The 14,540-nt window shown below is 39.0% G+C and overlaps 1 protein-coding gene and 1 long non-coding RNA gene across 10 annotated transcripts in view; one reads left to right on the top strand and one right to left on the bottom strand.

The window, feature by feature from the left end:
• Positions 1–14,540, top strand: part of CCNY (cyclin Y) — a 335,063-nt gene that overhangs the window by 289,684 nt on the left and 30,839 nt on the right. For all 9 annotated transcript variants that reach the window (XM_077896652.1, XM_077896657.1, XM_077896651.1 and 6 more), the window contains 2 exons: positions 151–208; positions 292–411. In XM_077896652.1, the coding sequence (XP_077752778.1) occupies positions 151–208; positions 292–411 (178 nt within the window). The remainder of the gene's footprint in view (positions 1–150; positions 209–291; positions 412–14,540) is intronic.
• LOC144313620 (uncharacterized) lies at positions 273–3,044 on the bottom strand. The gene is made up of 2 exons (XR_013379219.1): positions 2,949–3,044; positions 273–1,967 (listed from the first exon to the last, which is right to left on the bottom strand). It is a non-coding gene; the product is annotated as an uncharacterized LOC144313620 (long non-coding RNA).

Genomic DNA, 14,540 nt, shown 5'->3' on the forward strand with positions numbered 1-14,540 from the left:
AAAATTACTTGTGGATAACCAATAGCATCTCCTACATTTAACATTGACTTTAGTTTCTTGAAATATGTCAAATCAAAATATATTTTTATCTTATTTTGAATGGCATTCTTGCAGAAAGTAAACTCTATTGTCTCTTATTTTCCCCACCAGGGACCCAGATGGAAGGATGCTCTTAGATATTTTTGATGAAAACCTTCACCCTCTTTCGGTAATCTCCTCCTGATGTTGTTTAATTATTTCTCTTTTGTTTTTATTGGGTGGCCAGTCATCTGAAACTCTTTCCTTCCCCAGAAATCCGAAGTGCCACCAGATTATGACAAACACAACCCCGAGCAGAAACAGATTTACCGGTTTGTTCGGACACTGTTCAGTGCTGCTCAGCTGACAGCTGAATGTGCCATTGTCACCCTGGTGAGTGCCTTCATGATGACTGCAGCGATTCTGTAGTTCGCTGGCAGAGATGGTAAGCAGAGAGTCTTACCAGCTACCTTAGGGAAACTACATCTTCGCCTTCAAGGTTGTCTTTGTTGTTGTTGTTGTTGTTTTGGAAGAATACATAATGGATCCCCCAAAAGAGGGTGTGAAGTCCATTCCACAGTCCCCACTGAAAGTCAGTTATAAAATCACATTCAAAACCAATAAATGTCCAGGTTTCCTGTTGTTGATTCTGTGCAAAGATTTTAATGACATTAATAAGATCCGATGGACACATATATCCTTTGTGAATACCTGTATAGGAAGACGTGCTGTGTATTACTGCCTTCTCTTTTGTGATTTTTGTGTCAGTGATGTGTAAGATATTCACACACAATGTGGACATATCTGCACTTTAATACTCAGATAAGATATAAAAATTTATAATCTTACTTAGATTCTTAAAATTTTAGGGACTATTTAGGTCAGATCTCATTTGGGAAATAGATTAACATGGAACCCATTCTCACCTTTTATTGTGTGCACTTAGATAACTTAGCTCTGCCTGTGAGTAAGCCATCCCACAGGGAGATCCGAAAGCCATTCCTGTTGCTTCTGAAAAGAGATTATTGTCTACTAGAAAGTTTACAGGCCACCCAAGGACCCCTTGTATCTCTGCCACACTAAGAGCTTTGTGCCCTTCAGCTAATTCAACAGTAAACCTGTTTGTTTATTCATTCATTGGTTCACCCGTTTGTGTGTTCACTCTTTCTCTCACTGACTTGCTGTCTAATGGGTAAAACAGACATTCAGCAAGTAATCATTGGGTGATTTGGAATGATTCTAGATTCTTCTGTCCTATTTGAGAAGTGTATTTATTGCTTGGCTTTCAAGTTCTTACAAAAACACGCAGCAGGGATGCAGGGTTGAAATTGTTGTAAAGGGAAATGGCAATAAAGAGAAAAGAAGGGTAAGAAAACCAGATGACCACATGAGATTAGTACTAACCTTCATGCCATGAAGAAAGATTTATTTTGAAACTGCTACAGATGGAACACGGGGATTTTTTTTAACTCTAATTCCTAAGAAAATTATGACCTGATTGTGACCTGATAAGAGTTACTAGCATGAAGAGGTTAGTGTCCTGTGGAGGACAAGGGCTGAGATTTTAATCCCTGCCACTTCCCCAGCTTTAGCCGAGATATTAAGAGAACATCTGAGGTGCATTCCATTTCCAAGGGTGACAGGGAGCCTTGGTTGGTTCATGTCTTTGGAGTGCTGTAGGAGTGGTGCATTTTTGTCAGTAGCTATGGAAACCTTCACTTGACGTGTTCAATAAACTGGTGACTTCACAGGAGATGAGCTTGTATTGGGGTCGTGGTATTTACAACCTAATGAGAGATGAGCAGCTTCGGAGTCCCACGTAGTAGGTACATTACTGCAGACCACTTCTGGCTGCTGCGGCTTGTGGTGGCTGAGAGCCCTTTCTATGATCATTCTGCCCTTCTCTGTGCCGCTTCAGATCAGAAGCAGCCATTCAGAACAAGTTCAGTCTAGAGTTGACAGAGAAGCATTAATCACTACCTTTCTCCAGGGAATTGTCTGGTGTCTTGGCATGCTGCCCAGATTGAAGCTGGGGGCGGACAGCAGTTAGCTCTGGCCCTGTTGCCCACAAGGAACAAAACTGCAGCCTGCCTGTGATAAGAGCTTCCAGGACCTTCAAATACCCAGAACCTACTTTACTCAAAGCAAATATTTCACAGCTTAATTACCTTTGTTTTAAAAGAGTAACAACCTAATATCACTAGATGTATTTTTTTAGCCTTGCAGAATATTCTGAAAGTTCTGCCATTGATATTGACACATGAGGAAATTTAAAAAAGGATGAAGTAACTGAAATTGCACCTTGCTGAATTCTGATAAGTTTTTGCTTATGGGCATTGTATAATATTCCCAACAACAGCTGTGGAAAGTGGGGGTTGGGTGGAAGACCATGGTCTCCAGCTGCCCCTCTGTACGGCCTGTCCTTTCTCTCAGGAGTTACTGGGTTAACCTTAGAGCCATGAGCAGACAGCCTTTTCAGTCCCACGTTTGGTACTTGGATAACAAAATATAGCTCCCTGTCTACGCCAGGGATTTTCATCATAAGGATGAGAAACCTACACTAAGAATAAGAAGCCAAGGCAGGAGATTGATTGGGAGGTTGCAGAGTCCCATGGATCCCTGTCCTCTGCGGCAGGGTCCTCTCCCCCGACCCCCCACTGCCCCCTTCTCTGGGGCTGCCTTTTCTTGTCTCTATTCCCTTTGGGTTTGCAGCATTAAATTTCAGGCTGGCTTCTGGTCAGGTGGACGTGGCAGGGAAGTAGCTGTCCTCACCTTGGCGCTCTATCACTGTGTAAGTCCCAACACTGGCTAATTCAACCTCTTGTGTTTAGGTCAGATTTTGGAGAGGAGATGAATTTTGATTGGCTTCATCAGTGATTGGTCCAGTTCCTTTGGGTCAGATGTTTGCCCTTGGAACAGTCAGTTCTTACCCAGAGGTGATAGGACAGAAGGGCCCAGGCTCTGTCCCCAGCCATTGTTTTCCTCACTCTGCTAAACACCTCCAGCAGTTCCTCCAGCAGTTCTGTGTTCCCTGAGGAAGACAGAAAGAAGGCCTTTATGTGACCTCTAATAGGATTGGGCCACCTCTCATCTCAACTGAGCCGCCACCACTCTCCCATCTGGGCCTCTTGGTCTTTCCTGCACATACCGGTACCTGCCTTGGGACTTGAGCACTTGACACCATTGCCAGAAATCCTCTTTCCCAGATAGCATGTGCCACGACCCTGCCTTCCTTTAAGTCTTCACTCAAAGGGTCCGTTCGAGGGGCCATACTTTGAATTGTAACCTCCCTTCTCCCCCATGTTCCCTTCTCATCATTTCCTGTTTTTTCTTCATAGCACTTGTCACCAATTAACATTCTTTAGGCTTTAGTCATTTATCTTATTTTGTTTATAAGTTCCATGATTAAGAGGTCTTTAAAATCTTTTTGTCTTTCTTACTCACTGAGATATGACCAGCATCTGGAACACAGCAGGTACCTAATGAATACTAAATGTCAGAGTAAGTGTAGTAATAGCTACCTGCTGCTGAAGCAATAAAAGTGGTGTTGGTGCACCTCACACTTTGATACCTAGGGAGCATTTGGGAGCTATTTGCTGTAGTTACCCCTTATCCCAGGGTTTGGTAACTTGGAACTCCTGTTCTGCTGTTTCACTGCTTAAGTTATTAAGGTAAGCTTTCTGAGGGGAGGATGGCCAAGTCTGTAGTTTGGGGACACTGCTCAGCCACTCCCCTGAGTGTTGCTTACAAGGTTGGCCCCCTCTGGAGGGCTGCAGTGATGTGATGGGCTGGAGAGGAGGTCAGTAGCTGATGGGGAGGAAGCAGGCATAAAGAGGGGGAGTTGGGAAGAATGGGGGTGGCACCTACTGCAAATAACCAGACAGAGGAGATGTAGTACCTTTTTATTAATTCCTTATTTTTTGTAGCTTTATTAAAATGTAGTCTAACTTACCATAAAATCCACTTAGAGAGAGCACTTCAGTGGTTCTCTGTATCTTGTGCAACAACCATCACCATAACCTAATATTTCAGAATATTCTCATCCCCCCATAAAGAAACCCTTCACCCTTTAGCCGCCACTCCCCATCCCCAGTCCCACCCTAGGCCCATGTAACCCCACTAATCTATTCTCTTTCTTAAGGGACTTGCCTGTTCAAGACGTAGAATGGATCCATATAATATGTGGTCTTTTGTAACTCGCTTTTCACTTACCGTAATGCTTTCAGACATTATCCATTTTGTAACTTGTAGAGTATTTCATTCTTTTTTGTTGCCAAATAATATTCTAGTTTCTTTATTCAAATTCATCAGTTGATGGACATATGAATATCTCTTTTTTAGTTATTATGAATAATGCTGCTGTGAACATTTGTGTACATGTTTTTGAATAGGCATATATTTTCATTTCTCTTGCTGTATACCTAGGAGTGGAATTGCTAGGTCATATGGTAACTCTTAAATTTTTTGAGGAACAGTCTGTTTTCCAGCATGGTTGCACCATTTTTTATTCCCATTGGCAATTCCCTAATAGGACGGTTCCAGTTTCTCCATATTACATTCTTGTCAGCACTTTTTGTTGTCTGTTTTGATTCTAGCCAATTCTAGTGGGTATAAAGTGTTATCTCATTATAGTTTGGGTTGGTATTTCCCTAAAGATTAATAATGTTGACCATCTTTTCGTGTGTTTACTGGCTGTTTGTATATCTTCTTTGGAGAAATGTCTCTTCAAATTCTTTGATCCTCCCCCCCTTTTTAAAGATTTTATTTATTTATTCATTAGAGACACAGAGAGGCAGAGACACAAGCAGAGGGAAAATCAGGCTCCCTGCAGGGAGCCCGATGCAGGACTCGATCCCAGGACCCTGGGATCATGACCTGAGCTAAAGGCAGACACTCAACCACTGAGCCACCCAGGCATCCCTCTAATTTTAGACCTTACATTTAGGTATGTGACCCATTTTGAACTCATTTTTGTGAAATAGGGGACCAAGTTTATTTATTTATTTATTTATTTATTTGCATGGGATATCTGGTTCCTGCAGTGCCATTTGTTGAAGAGACTGTCCTTTACTCATTGAATTGTTTTGGAACTTTTGTCAAAAATCAGTTGACCGTAAATGTGCAAGATTATTTCTGGACTTTCAGTTTTATTCTGTTGATCTGTATTTCTTTATACCCACACCACACTGTCTTGATTACCATAGCTTTGTAGTTGAAATCAGAAAGTATAACTCTAGGGGCACCTGGGCAGCTCAGTCAGTTAAGTGTCCGACTCTTGATTTTGGCTCAGGTCATGATCTCAGGGTCTTGAGGTTGGGCTCTGTGCCAGTTGAGAAGCCAACTTAAGATTCTCTCTCTCTCTCTCTTCCTCTGCCCTCCCCCTACTCTCTCTCTCTCTCTCTCTTTCTCGAAAGAGAAGGAAGGAACGAACGAACGATGACTCTCCCAACTATGTTCTTCTCTTTAAGATCTTTTTGACTATTCTATGACCCTTAAATTTTCAGTTTTAAAATTAGCTTGTTTCCGCAAAAACAAACAAGCAGAAACAAAATCAGCTAGGATTTTGATGGGGACTACATTGAATATGTAGATCAATTTGGGGAGTATGTCAGTCTTAACACTAGTAAGTCTTCTAATCTGGAATATGGGATATCTTTCCTTTTAGATTTTCTTCAGTTTCTTTCAGCAGCTTTATAGTTTTCAGGGCACACGTCTTGCACTTCTTTGCTAAATTTATTCCTAGGCTTTTCATTCTGTTTCATGCAATAGTATGTAGAATTGTTTTCTTCATTTTCATTTTCAGATTGTTTATTGCTAGTGTATAGAAATACAATTTATTTTATTTGGATTCCTTTCTCATTGCTGAACTCATTTTAGTTTTTATAATATTTACTAGATTCTTTGAATTTTATATATGCAGGATCCTCTCATCTGCAATAGGTATAGTTTTACTTCTTCTTTTCTAAGCTGGATGCTTTTTACTGGTTTTTCTGGCATATTTGCCTTGGCTAGACCTTTAGTGCAGTTGAGTAGAAGTGTGAGAGTGTACATCCTTGTCTTGTTCATGATCTTATAGGGAAAGCTTTCGGGCTTTTTCTGTTAAATATAATGTTAATTGTGGGTTTTTCATAGATGCCTTTTGTCAAGTTGAGGAAATTCCCTTCTATTCTTAATTTGTGGAGTTTTTTTTTTTCCTTAAAAGAGTTTTGGATTCTGTCAAATGCTTTTTCAGCATATGTTCAGATTGATCATGTGATTATTTTTCCTTTATTTTATCAATATGTTAAAATCAACCTTGCATTCCTGGGGATAAATTATTATACTTTTTTAAAAAGATTTTATTTTTTTGAGAGAGAGAGAGAGGACATGTGCACACGAGTGGGGGTGGGGAGAGGCAGAGGAAGGGAGAAGTTTGACATGGCAGTTTATCCCAGGACCCTGTGATCATGACCTGAGCTGAAGGTAGATGCTTAACCAACTGAGCCACCCAGACGTGCCTCCCTCACCCCCCCCACCCCCCCGCTGATAAATTATCCCACATGGTTGTTGTATATAATTATTGTTATGTGTTGCTGGATTGGATTTACTAGTATTTTGTTCAGAATTTTTGCGTTATATTTGTAGGGGATATTGTTCTTTAATTTTCTTGTGGTCTCTTTTGTTTTGGAATCAGCATAAGTATGATCTCATAATTAGGAAGTATTCTTTCTATTTTTCTGAAGAGTTTGAAGATTGGTATTAATTCTTAAATGTTTGGTAGAATTCACTACTAAAGTCATTTTGGTTAGGATTTTTCTTTGTTGGAAGTTTTTTTTTGTGTGTGTGTTGGAAGTTTTTATATTACAAATTCAATCTCTTTCCTTATAGGTATATTCCAATTATCTATTTCTTCTTCAATTAGTGTCTTTTAGGAATTTGTCCATTGCATCTAAATTATCCAATTTGTTGATAACAGTTGTTTGTAGTATTCCCTTACAATTTTTAAAAATTTCTGTAAAGTCCATTGTAATGCCTCCTTTTGTTTCTGCTTCTGCTGATTTTAGTCTTCTTTACTTTTTTCTTGGTCTGGCAAAAGGTTTATCAATTTTAGTGATCTTTCTAAAGAACCAAAATTTAGTTTTACTGATTTTCTACTTTTCTATTCTTTATTTCATTTATTTCCATTGTAATCTTTATTAATTCCTTCCTGCTGCTTGCTTTACGTTAGTTTGCGCCTTTTTTTTTTTTTTTTTGGTCTGGTTACTTGTGGATATTGTTTAGAAAAATCAATTGTATATTGTTTCACTTGGTAGAGAATTAAAATACACAAGTGGGACTCAAGAAGTTATAGCTTAAGGTGGAAGGTTAGGTTATTGATTTGAGATTGTCCTTTTTTAATGTAGGAATTTAATAAATTTCCCTCTAAGCTTCGACTACTTTGCATAAATTTTGGCATGTTGTGTTTTCATTTTTATAGATATATTTTCTTGAGTAAGCTTTTAATTTTAGATGTACAGAAAAATTGTGAAGATAGTATAGAATTCCTATGTACCTCACACCCAGTTTATTACTAATATCTATAAAATTACATAACATCTATGATGTTATTAGCCTCTTGTATTTGAATGATATATTTGTCATAATTAAAGACCTGATACTGAGACATTAACTAAAGTTCATGGTTTATTTAGATTTCCTTAGTTTTTCCCATTGTCCTTTTTCTTTCTCAGGATCCCGTCCAGGATACATTACATTTAGTTGGCATGTCTCCTTAGGTTCCTCTTGTCTGTAATTGTTTCTCAGACGTTCCTTGTTCTTTTTTTTTTTTTTTAAGTTTTATTTAATTCCAGTTAGTTAATTTATAGTGTTGTTATGTTAGTTTCAGTTGTACAATATAGTGATTGAACAATTCCATACATCAGGCCTGTGTTCATTACAAGTGCACACCCTAATCTCTATCACCTATTTAACCCATCCCCATGCCACCCTCCCCTCTGGTAACCATCCGTTTGTTCTCTATAATTAGAGTCTGTTTCTTGGTTTGTCTCTCTCTCTTTTTTTTCCCCTTTCCTTGTTTGTTAAATTGCACATGTGAGTGAAATCATACTGTTATTTGCCTTTCTCTGACTTATCGCTTAGCATTATACTCTCAGGCTCCATCCATGTTGTTGCAAATGGCAAGATTTCATTCCTTTTTAATGGCTGAATAATATTCGTGTGTGTGTGTGTGTGTGTACCACATCTTTATCCATTCATCAGTCGTTGGACATGTTGGCTGCCTCCATAATTTGGCTATTGTAAATAATGCTGCAGTAAACATTGAGGTGCATGTATCCCTTTGAATTAGTGTTTTTGTGTTCTTTGTTAAATACCCAATAGTGTGATGGCAGGATCATACAGAATACTTCCATTTTTAACTTTTTGAGGAACCTCCTTACTATTTTCTGCACTGGCTGTACCAGTCTACATTCCCACCAAGAGTGCGTGAGTGTTCTTTTTTCTTCAGGTCCTTGCCAACACCTGTTGTGTCTTGTATTGTGTCAGATTTTAACCATTCTGACAGGTTTAAAGTGGTGCCTCATTGTGGTTTTGATTTTTATTTCCCTGATGGTAGGTGATGATGAGCATCTTTTCTTTTCTTTTTTTTTTTTTTTTTTAAAGATTTTTATTTATTTATTCATGAGAGACACAGAGAGAGAGAGAGAGTCAGAGACACAGGCAGAGGGAGAAGCAGGCTCCATGCAGGAAGCCTAACATGGGACTCGATCCCGGGTCTCCAGGATCAGGCCTTGGGCTGACAGCAGCGCTAAACCACTGAGCCACCCGGGCTGCCCTCTGAACATCTTTTCATGTGTCTGTTGGCACCTCTATGTCTGACATTGGGGAGATGTCTGTTCATGTCTTTTGGCCATTTTTTAATTGGAATTTTTTTTTTTGGTATTGAGTTTTCTGAGCTCTTTATATATTTTGGATACTAACTGTTTATCAGATATGCCATTTGCATGTATTTTCTCCCATTGTATAGGTTGTCCTTTACTTTTGTTGATTGTTTCTCTTGCTTTGCAGAGCTTTTTATTTTGACATAATCCCAAGAGTTTATTTTTGCTTCTGTTTTCCTTGCCTTAGGAGGCATATCTAAAACAAAAAAATTGGTATGCCTGACATCAAGAAGTTACTATCTATATTGTCTTGCAGGGTTTTTTTTGTTTCAGATCTCACATTTAGGTCTTTAATCCATTTTGAATTTACTTTTGTCTATGGTGTAAGAGAGTGGTCCAGTGTCATTCTCTTGAACATAGCTGTCCAGTTTTCCCAGCACCATTTGTTGAGGAGACGGTCTTTTTTCCTTTGGATATTCTTTCCTTTGTTGAAGATTAATTGACTATAAAATTATGGGTTTATTTCTGGGTTTTCTGTTCTGTTCTATTGAATCTATGTATCTATTTTCTGCTGTACTGTTTGCTGATCACAGCTTTGTACTATAGCTTGAAGTCTGGAACTGTGATGCTTCCACCTTTTCTTTTCTTTTTCAAGATTACATTGGCTATTTGGTGTCTTTTGTGCTTCCATACAAGAACCTAGGATTGTTTGTTCTAGCTCTGTGAAAAATGCAATTAGTATTTTGATAGGGATTGCATTAAATGTATAAATAACTTTGGGTAGTATAGGCATTAAAAAAATTTTTTTTATTTATTTATTCATGAGAGACACAGAGAGAAGCAGAGACAGAGGCAGAGGGAGAAACAGGCTCCCTGCAGGGAGCCTGATGTGGGACTCGGTCCCAGGACCCCAGGATCATGACCTGAGCCAAAGGCAGATACTCAACCACTGAGCCACCCAGGCTTCCCTGGGTAGTATAGGCATTTTAACGATATTTATTCTTCCCACCCATGAGTGTGGAATGTCTTTCCATTTCTTGGTGTTGTCTTCATTTTCTTTCATTAGTGTTTTATAGTTTTCATAATATAGGTCTTTTACCTTTTTGATTAGGCTTATTCCTAGGTACCTTATTATTTGTGGTACAGTTTTAAATGGGATTTTTTTTCTGCTGCTTCCTTATTGGTGTATAGAAATGTAACAGATTCTGTACATTGATTTTGTACTCTGAGTTTACTAAATTTATCAGTTCTAGCATTTTTTAGTTTCAGATTTTCTGTATAATATCATGTATCATCTGCAAATACTGAAAGTTTTACTTCTTCCTTACTGATTTGGATGCCTTTTATTTCTTTTTGTTGTCTGATTGCTGTGTCCAGGACTTCCAATGCTATATAAAATAAATGGGAGAATGTACATCGCATCTTGTTCCTGACCTTAGGGGAAAAACTGAGGATGATGTTAGCTGTGGGTTTTTCATATAGGGCCTTTATTATGTTGAGGTATGTTTCCTCTAAACCTACTTTATTGAGTATTTTTATCATGAATGGATGTTATGCTTTGTCAAATGCCTTCTCTGTGTCTGTTGAAATGATTATATGATTTTTATCCTTTCTTTTGTTGATGTAATGTATCACATTGATTGATTTACATATATTGAACTACCGTTGCATCCCAAATTCTGCTTGATTGTGGCGAATTATTTTTTAAATGCATTATTGGATTTAGTTTGCTAATATTTGGTGAGGATTTATCTGTGCTCATCAGAGATATCGACCTATAGTTCTCCTTTTTTGTGTTGTCTTTAATAATGTTTATTTGAGAGTTTTTTTGCTTCTTGAGGTAGGCCTGTATTACTACAAATTTCCCTCTTTCCCCTTTTGCTGCATCCCAAATACTTTGGACCATTGTGTTTTCAAATTCATTTGTTTTCATGTATTTTTTTATTTCCTTTTTTATTTCTTGATTGACCCATTCATTGTTTGGTGGAATGTTATTTAACCCCCATGTGTTTGTGTGTTATTTCCAGATTTTTTTCTTGTTGTTGATTTCTAGTTTCATAGCATGTGGTAAGAAAAAAATGCATGTTTTTAATTTGTTGAGACCTGATTTGTGGCTTAATGTATGACCTATTCAGGAGAATGTTTCATATGTACTTGAAAAGAATATGTATTCTGCTTTTAGGGTGGAATGTTCTGAATATAACTGTTGGATCCATCTGGTCCAGTGTGTCATTCAAAGCCAACTCTTTCCTTAGTGATTTTTTTGTTTGGATGATTTACCAATTGCTGTTAACTGAGGTATTAAAGTCCCCTACTATTATTGTATTACTGTTGATTATTTCCTTTATGTTTGTTATTAGCTGCTTTATGTATTTGAGTGTTCCCATATATGGTGCATAAATGTTTACAATTGTTATATTTTCTTGTTGGATTTTTTCCCTTTATAATTATATAGTGTCCTTCTTTGTCTCTTGTTACAGTCTTTGTTTTAAAGTCCATTTTGTCCTGTATGAGTACTACTATCCCAGCTTTCTTTTCACTTCCATTTGCATGGTAAATAATTTTCCATCTCTTCACTTTGAATCTTCATGTGTGTTTAGGTCTGAAATGAGTTTCCTATATCTCATGATATCTTAATCATATCTTTTGATTGGAGTGTTTAGGTCATTTACATTCAAAGTAATTATTGATGGGTATGTACTTATAGCCCTTTTCTTGTTTTATGGTTGTTTTTGCAGTTCTTCTCTATTCCTTCTCATTCTCTTTGCTCACATTTTGTTGGCTTTCTTTAGTGATATACTTGGATTCCTTTCTTTTTATTTTTTTGCATGTCTTTGAATTTTGATTTTTGGTTACCATTAGATTTGTATATAACATCTTCTGCCTATAGCAGTCTATATAAAATTGATCATTACTTAAGTTTGAAACCCATTCTTTACTCCTCTCCTTGTTATGTTTTAGGTATCTGGTATCATAATTTACTTCCTTTTATTCTGTTAATCCCTTGACTGAGTTTTATAGATACACCTAATTTTACTGCTTCTTGTGCTTCCTACTTTTTTTTTTTTTAACTTTTGCTTATGGTCTGTCTTTTCTACTCAATGAATCCCCTTTAACATTTCTTATAGGGCTATTTAGTAGTCATGAATTCCTTTAACTTTTGTTTGTCTAGGAAACTTTTTATCCTTCCTATTCTGAATGATTGTCTTGCTAGATAGAGTATTCTAGTCTGCAGGTTGTTTCCTTTCAGCACTTTGAATATATCATGCCACTCTCTTCTGGCCTGCAAAGTTTCTGCTGAGAAATCTGCTGATAGGCAGATTATGGGGTTTCCCTTGTATGTAACAGCCTTCTTTTCTGTTGCTGCTTTTCTTTCTTTCTTTCTTCTTCTTTTTTTTTTTTTTTTAAGATTTTATTCATTTATTCATGAGACCCAGAGAGAAAGAGAGAGAGAGAGGCAGAGACACAGGCAGAGGGAGAAGCAGGCTCCATGCCGGGAGCCCGACACTCCAGGATTATGCCCTGAGCCAAAGGCAGACGCTCAACTGCTGAGCCACCCAGGGATCCCTCTCTTGCTGCTTTTCACATTCTCTTTATCATCACTTTCTGCCATCTTAATTACTATGTGTCTTAATGTGGATCTCTTTGGGTTGATTTTGCTGGGGGCTCTCTTTGCTTCTTGTATTTGGATTTCTTTTTACTTCCCCAGATTCAGAAGTTTTCAGCTTTATTGCTTAAATTAATTTTCTGCCTTCTTTTCTCTCTCTTCTCCTTGTGGGATCACTATAATGCAGATGTTATTATATCTGATGTTGTCCCTGCATTCCCAATATCTATTTTCATTTTTTATTATTTTTTTCTCTCCTATTCAGCTCAATTGCTTTCCATTACTCTGTCCTCCTGATGCTGATCAGTTCTGCTTTCTCTCATCTACTCTTCTTCTAATGTATTTTTAGTTTCAGATATTGGGTCTGATTAAACCATCTCTGATTGGTTCTTTTTTATGTTTTCTATCTCTTTGTTGAGGGTCTCATTGAAGTCCTATACCCTTTTCTCAAGCCCAGTGAGTATCTTTATGACCATTACTTTGAATTCTCTACCATGCATATTATCTCTGTTTTGTTTAAGTCTCTTCCTGTGTTTTTTTTTTTTTTCCAGTTCTTTGATTTGGAGCATATTTGTCTGTCTCTTCATTTTGTCGCTCTGTGTCTATTTCTGTGTCACCTATGTCTCCTGCTCTTGAAAGCAGTGTTCTTATGAAGAAGAGGTCCTGTAGTGCCCTGCAGTGCATTGTCCCCTGTTCCCCATAATCTTGTGCTTCACTGATGTCCTGTGTGTGTTGTGTGTATCCTGTTGTGGTGAGCCACTTTTGCTATCAGTCCGGTCATCTGCCGTGGTTCACTTTGCCTGTTTGGGGAAGATTTGGTCCCTGTGTGGACCAGTCTGGGACTACCTTGGGCTTGAGTTGAGTCAGCCCAGGCATTTGTCAGAGAGGTCGTAGCACCAGTGGCAGATGCTTTCCCTCTTTGGTCCTCTGAGAAGTGTTCATGGGAGGTGGCAGGGCTACAATCAGGACCAGATGTCTACCCTTAGTCCACTGCTGGGACTACAGATGGACTGGTGTGTGAGGCCATCTTCCCCTGTCCCTGGGGTAGGAGTCACTTTGGGGTTGTGCTTGTCCCTGTTGGGGCTTTTTGCACACTGCCAGACTTGTAGCACCACATTGGATGGGCCCTGGCCAAAAACACATCAAAGGAAACAAGACCACAGGACAATGCGGGTGCAGGTGGACAATGTTATTAGCAAGGTTTGTGCCAGTCCACTAAGGTAGGGGACCTTAGCCATGGAGTCAGGCTTGCTAGGTTGGAGGGGGCAGATCTGCAGAAGCACCTAGGGCCAGAATGCACAGTGATAGCAAGGTTGCTTGGGCCTCCCATGGGAGGGTACCTGGAGCAGATGCCTGACTGGAAGGAGCATGTCTACAGGAGAATGTGGGAGTATGGGGCCTTCTGTTACTTTAGGTGGAAAATGCTTGCACTGTGCCGGTTCCTGTAGGTTTCCTTGTGTTCAGGCTAGGGGGCAGGGGAGGGAAATGGCCCCTGCCAGCTTCTTTGTTCCTGGAGAAGTCTCCCAAGAGTTTTTGCACCTCTGGACACACTTGAGGTTAGTAAGCAAATCTTCCTCCAGGCGTTTTTCAAACTGCTGTTTCTAATGCTGTATCTCTCCGAGGCTGTTTATTGTGCTGTCTGTTCAAGGGCAGGGACTGTTTCCTTTCACCCTTCCTACTATCCCAGAGCTGAGGCCACTGATTTTTAAAATTCCACATGTTAAGCACCACTGGTTGTAAGAACTTGCAAAATTTGGCCTTTCTGGTTTTCAAAGCCCAGTGTTGCTGGGATTTGTCTTCCCCATGGGGGTTCCCCCTGCAGGTTCCCTGGTGTGAGAGTCTGTTTTGTGCCCTCTATACATGTCCACATGTCCCTGTGAGTCCATTTGGCTCCCAGCCACGTCTGTGCCTTTGCTTTCCTCTTCAGTGTGGTTCTTCTCTACATATAGCTGGAGAGGATTCGTTCTACCAGTCTTCAGGTTGTTTTCTGGGTTATTTAACTGATAACGGGTATTACCTAGTATCCACAGGAGGAGGTGAGCTTCGGGTCCTCCCAA

Source organism: Canis aureus, chromosome 5, assembly GCF_053574225.1.
Source record: "Canis aureus isolate CA01 chromosome 5, VMU_Caureus_v.1.0, whole genome shotgun sequence".
In the NCBI taxonomy this organism is placed as follows: domain Eukaryota; kingdom Metazoa; phylum Chordata; class Mammalia; order Carnivora; family Canidae; genus Canis; species Canis aureus.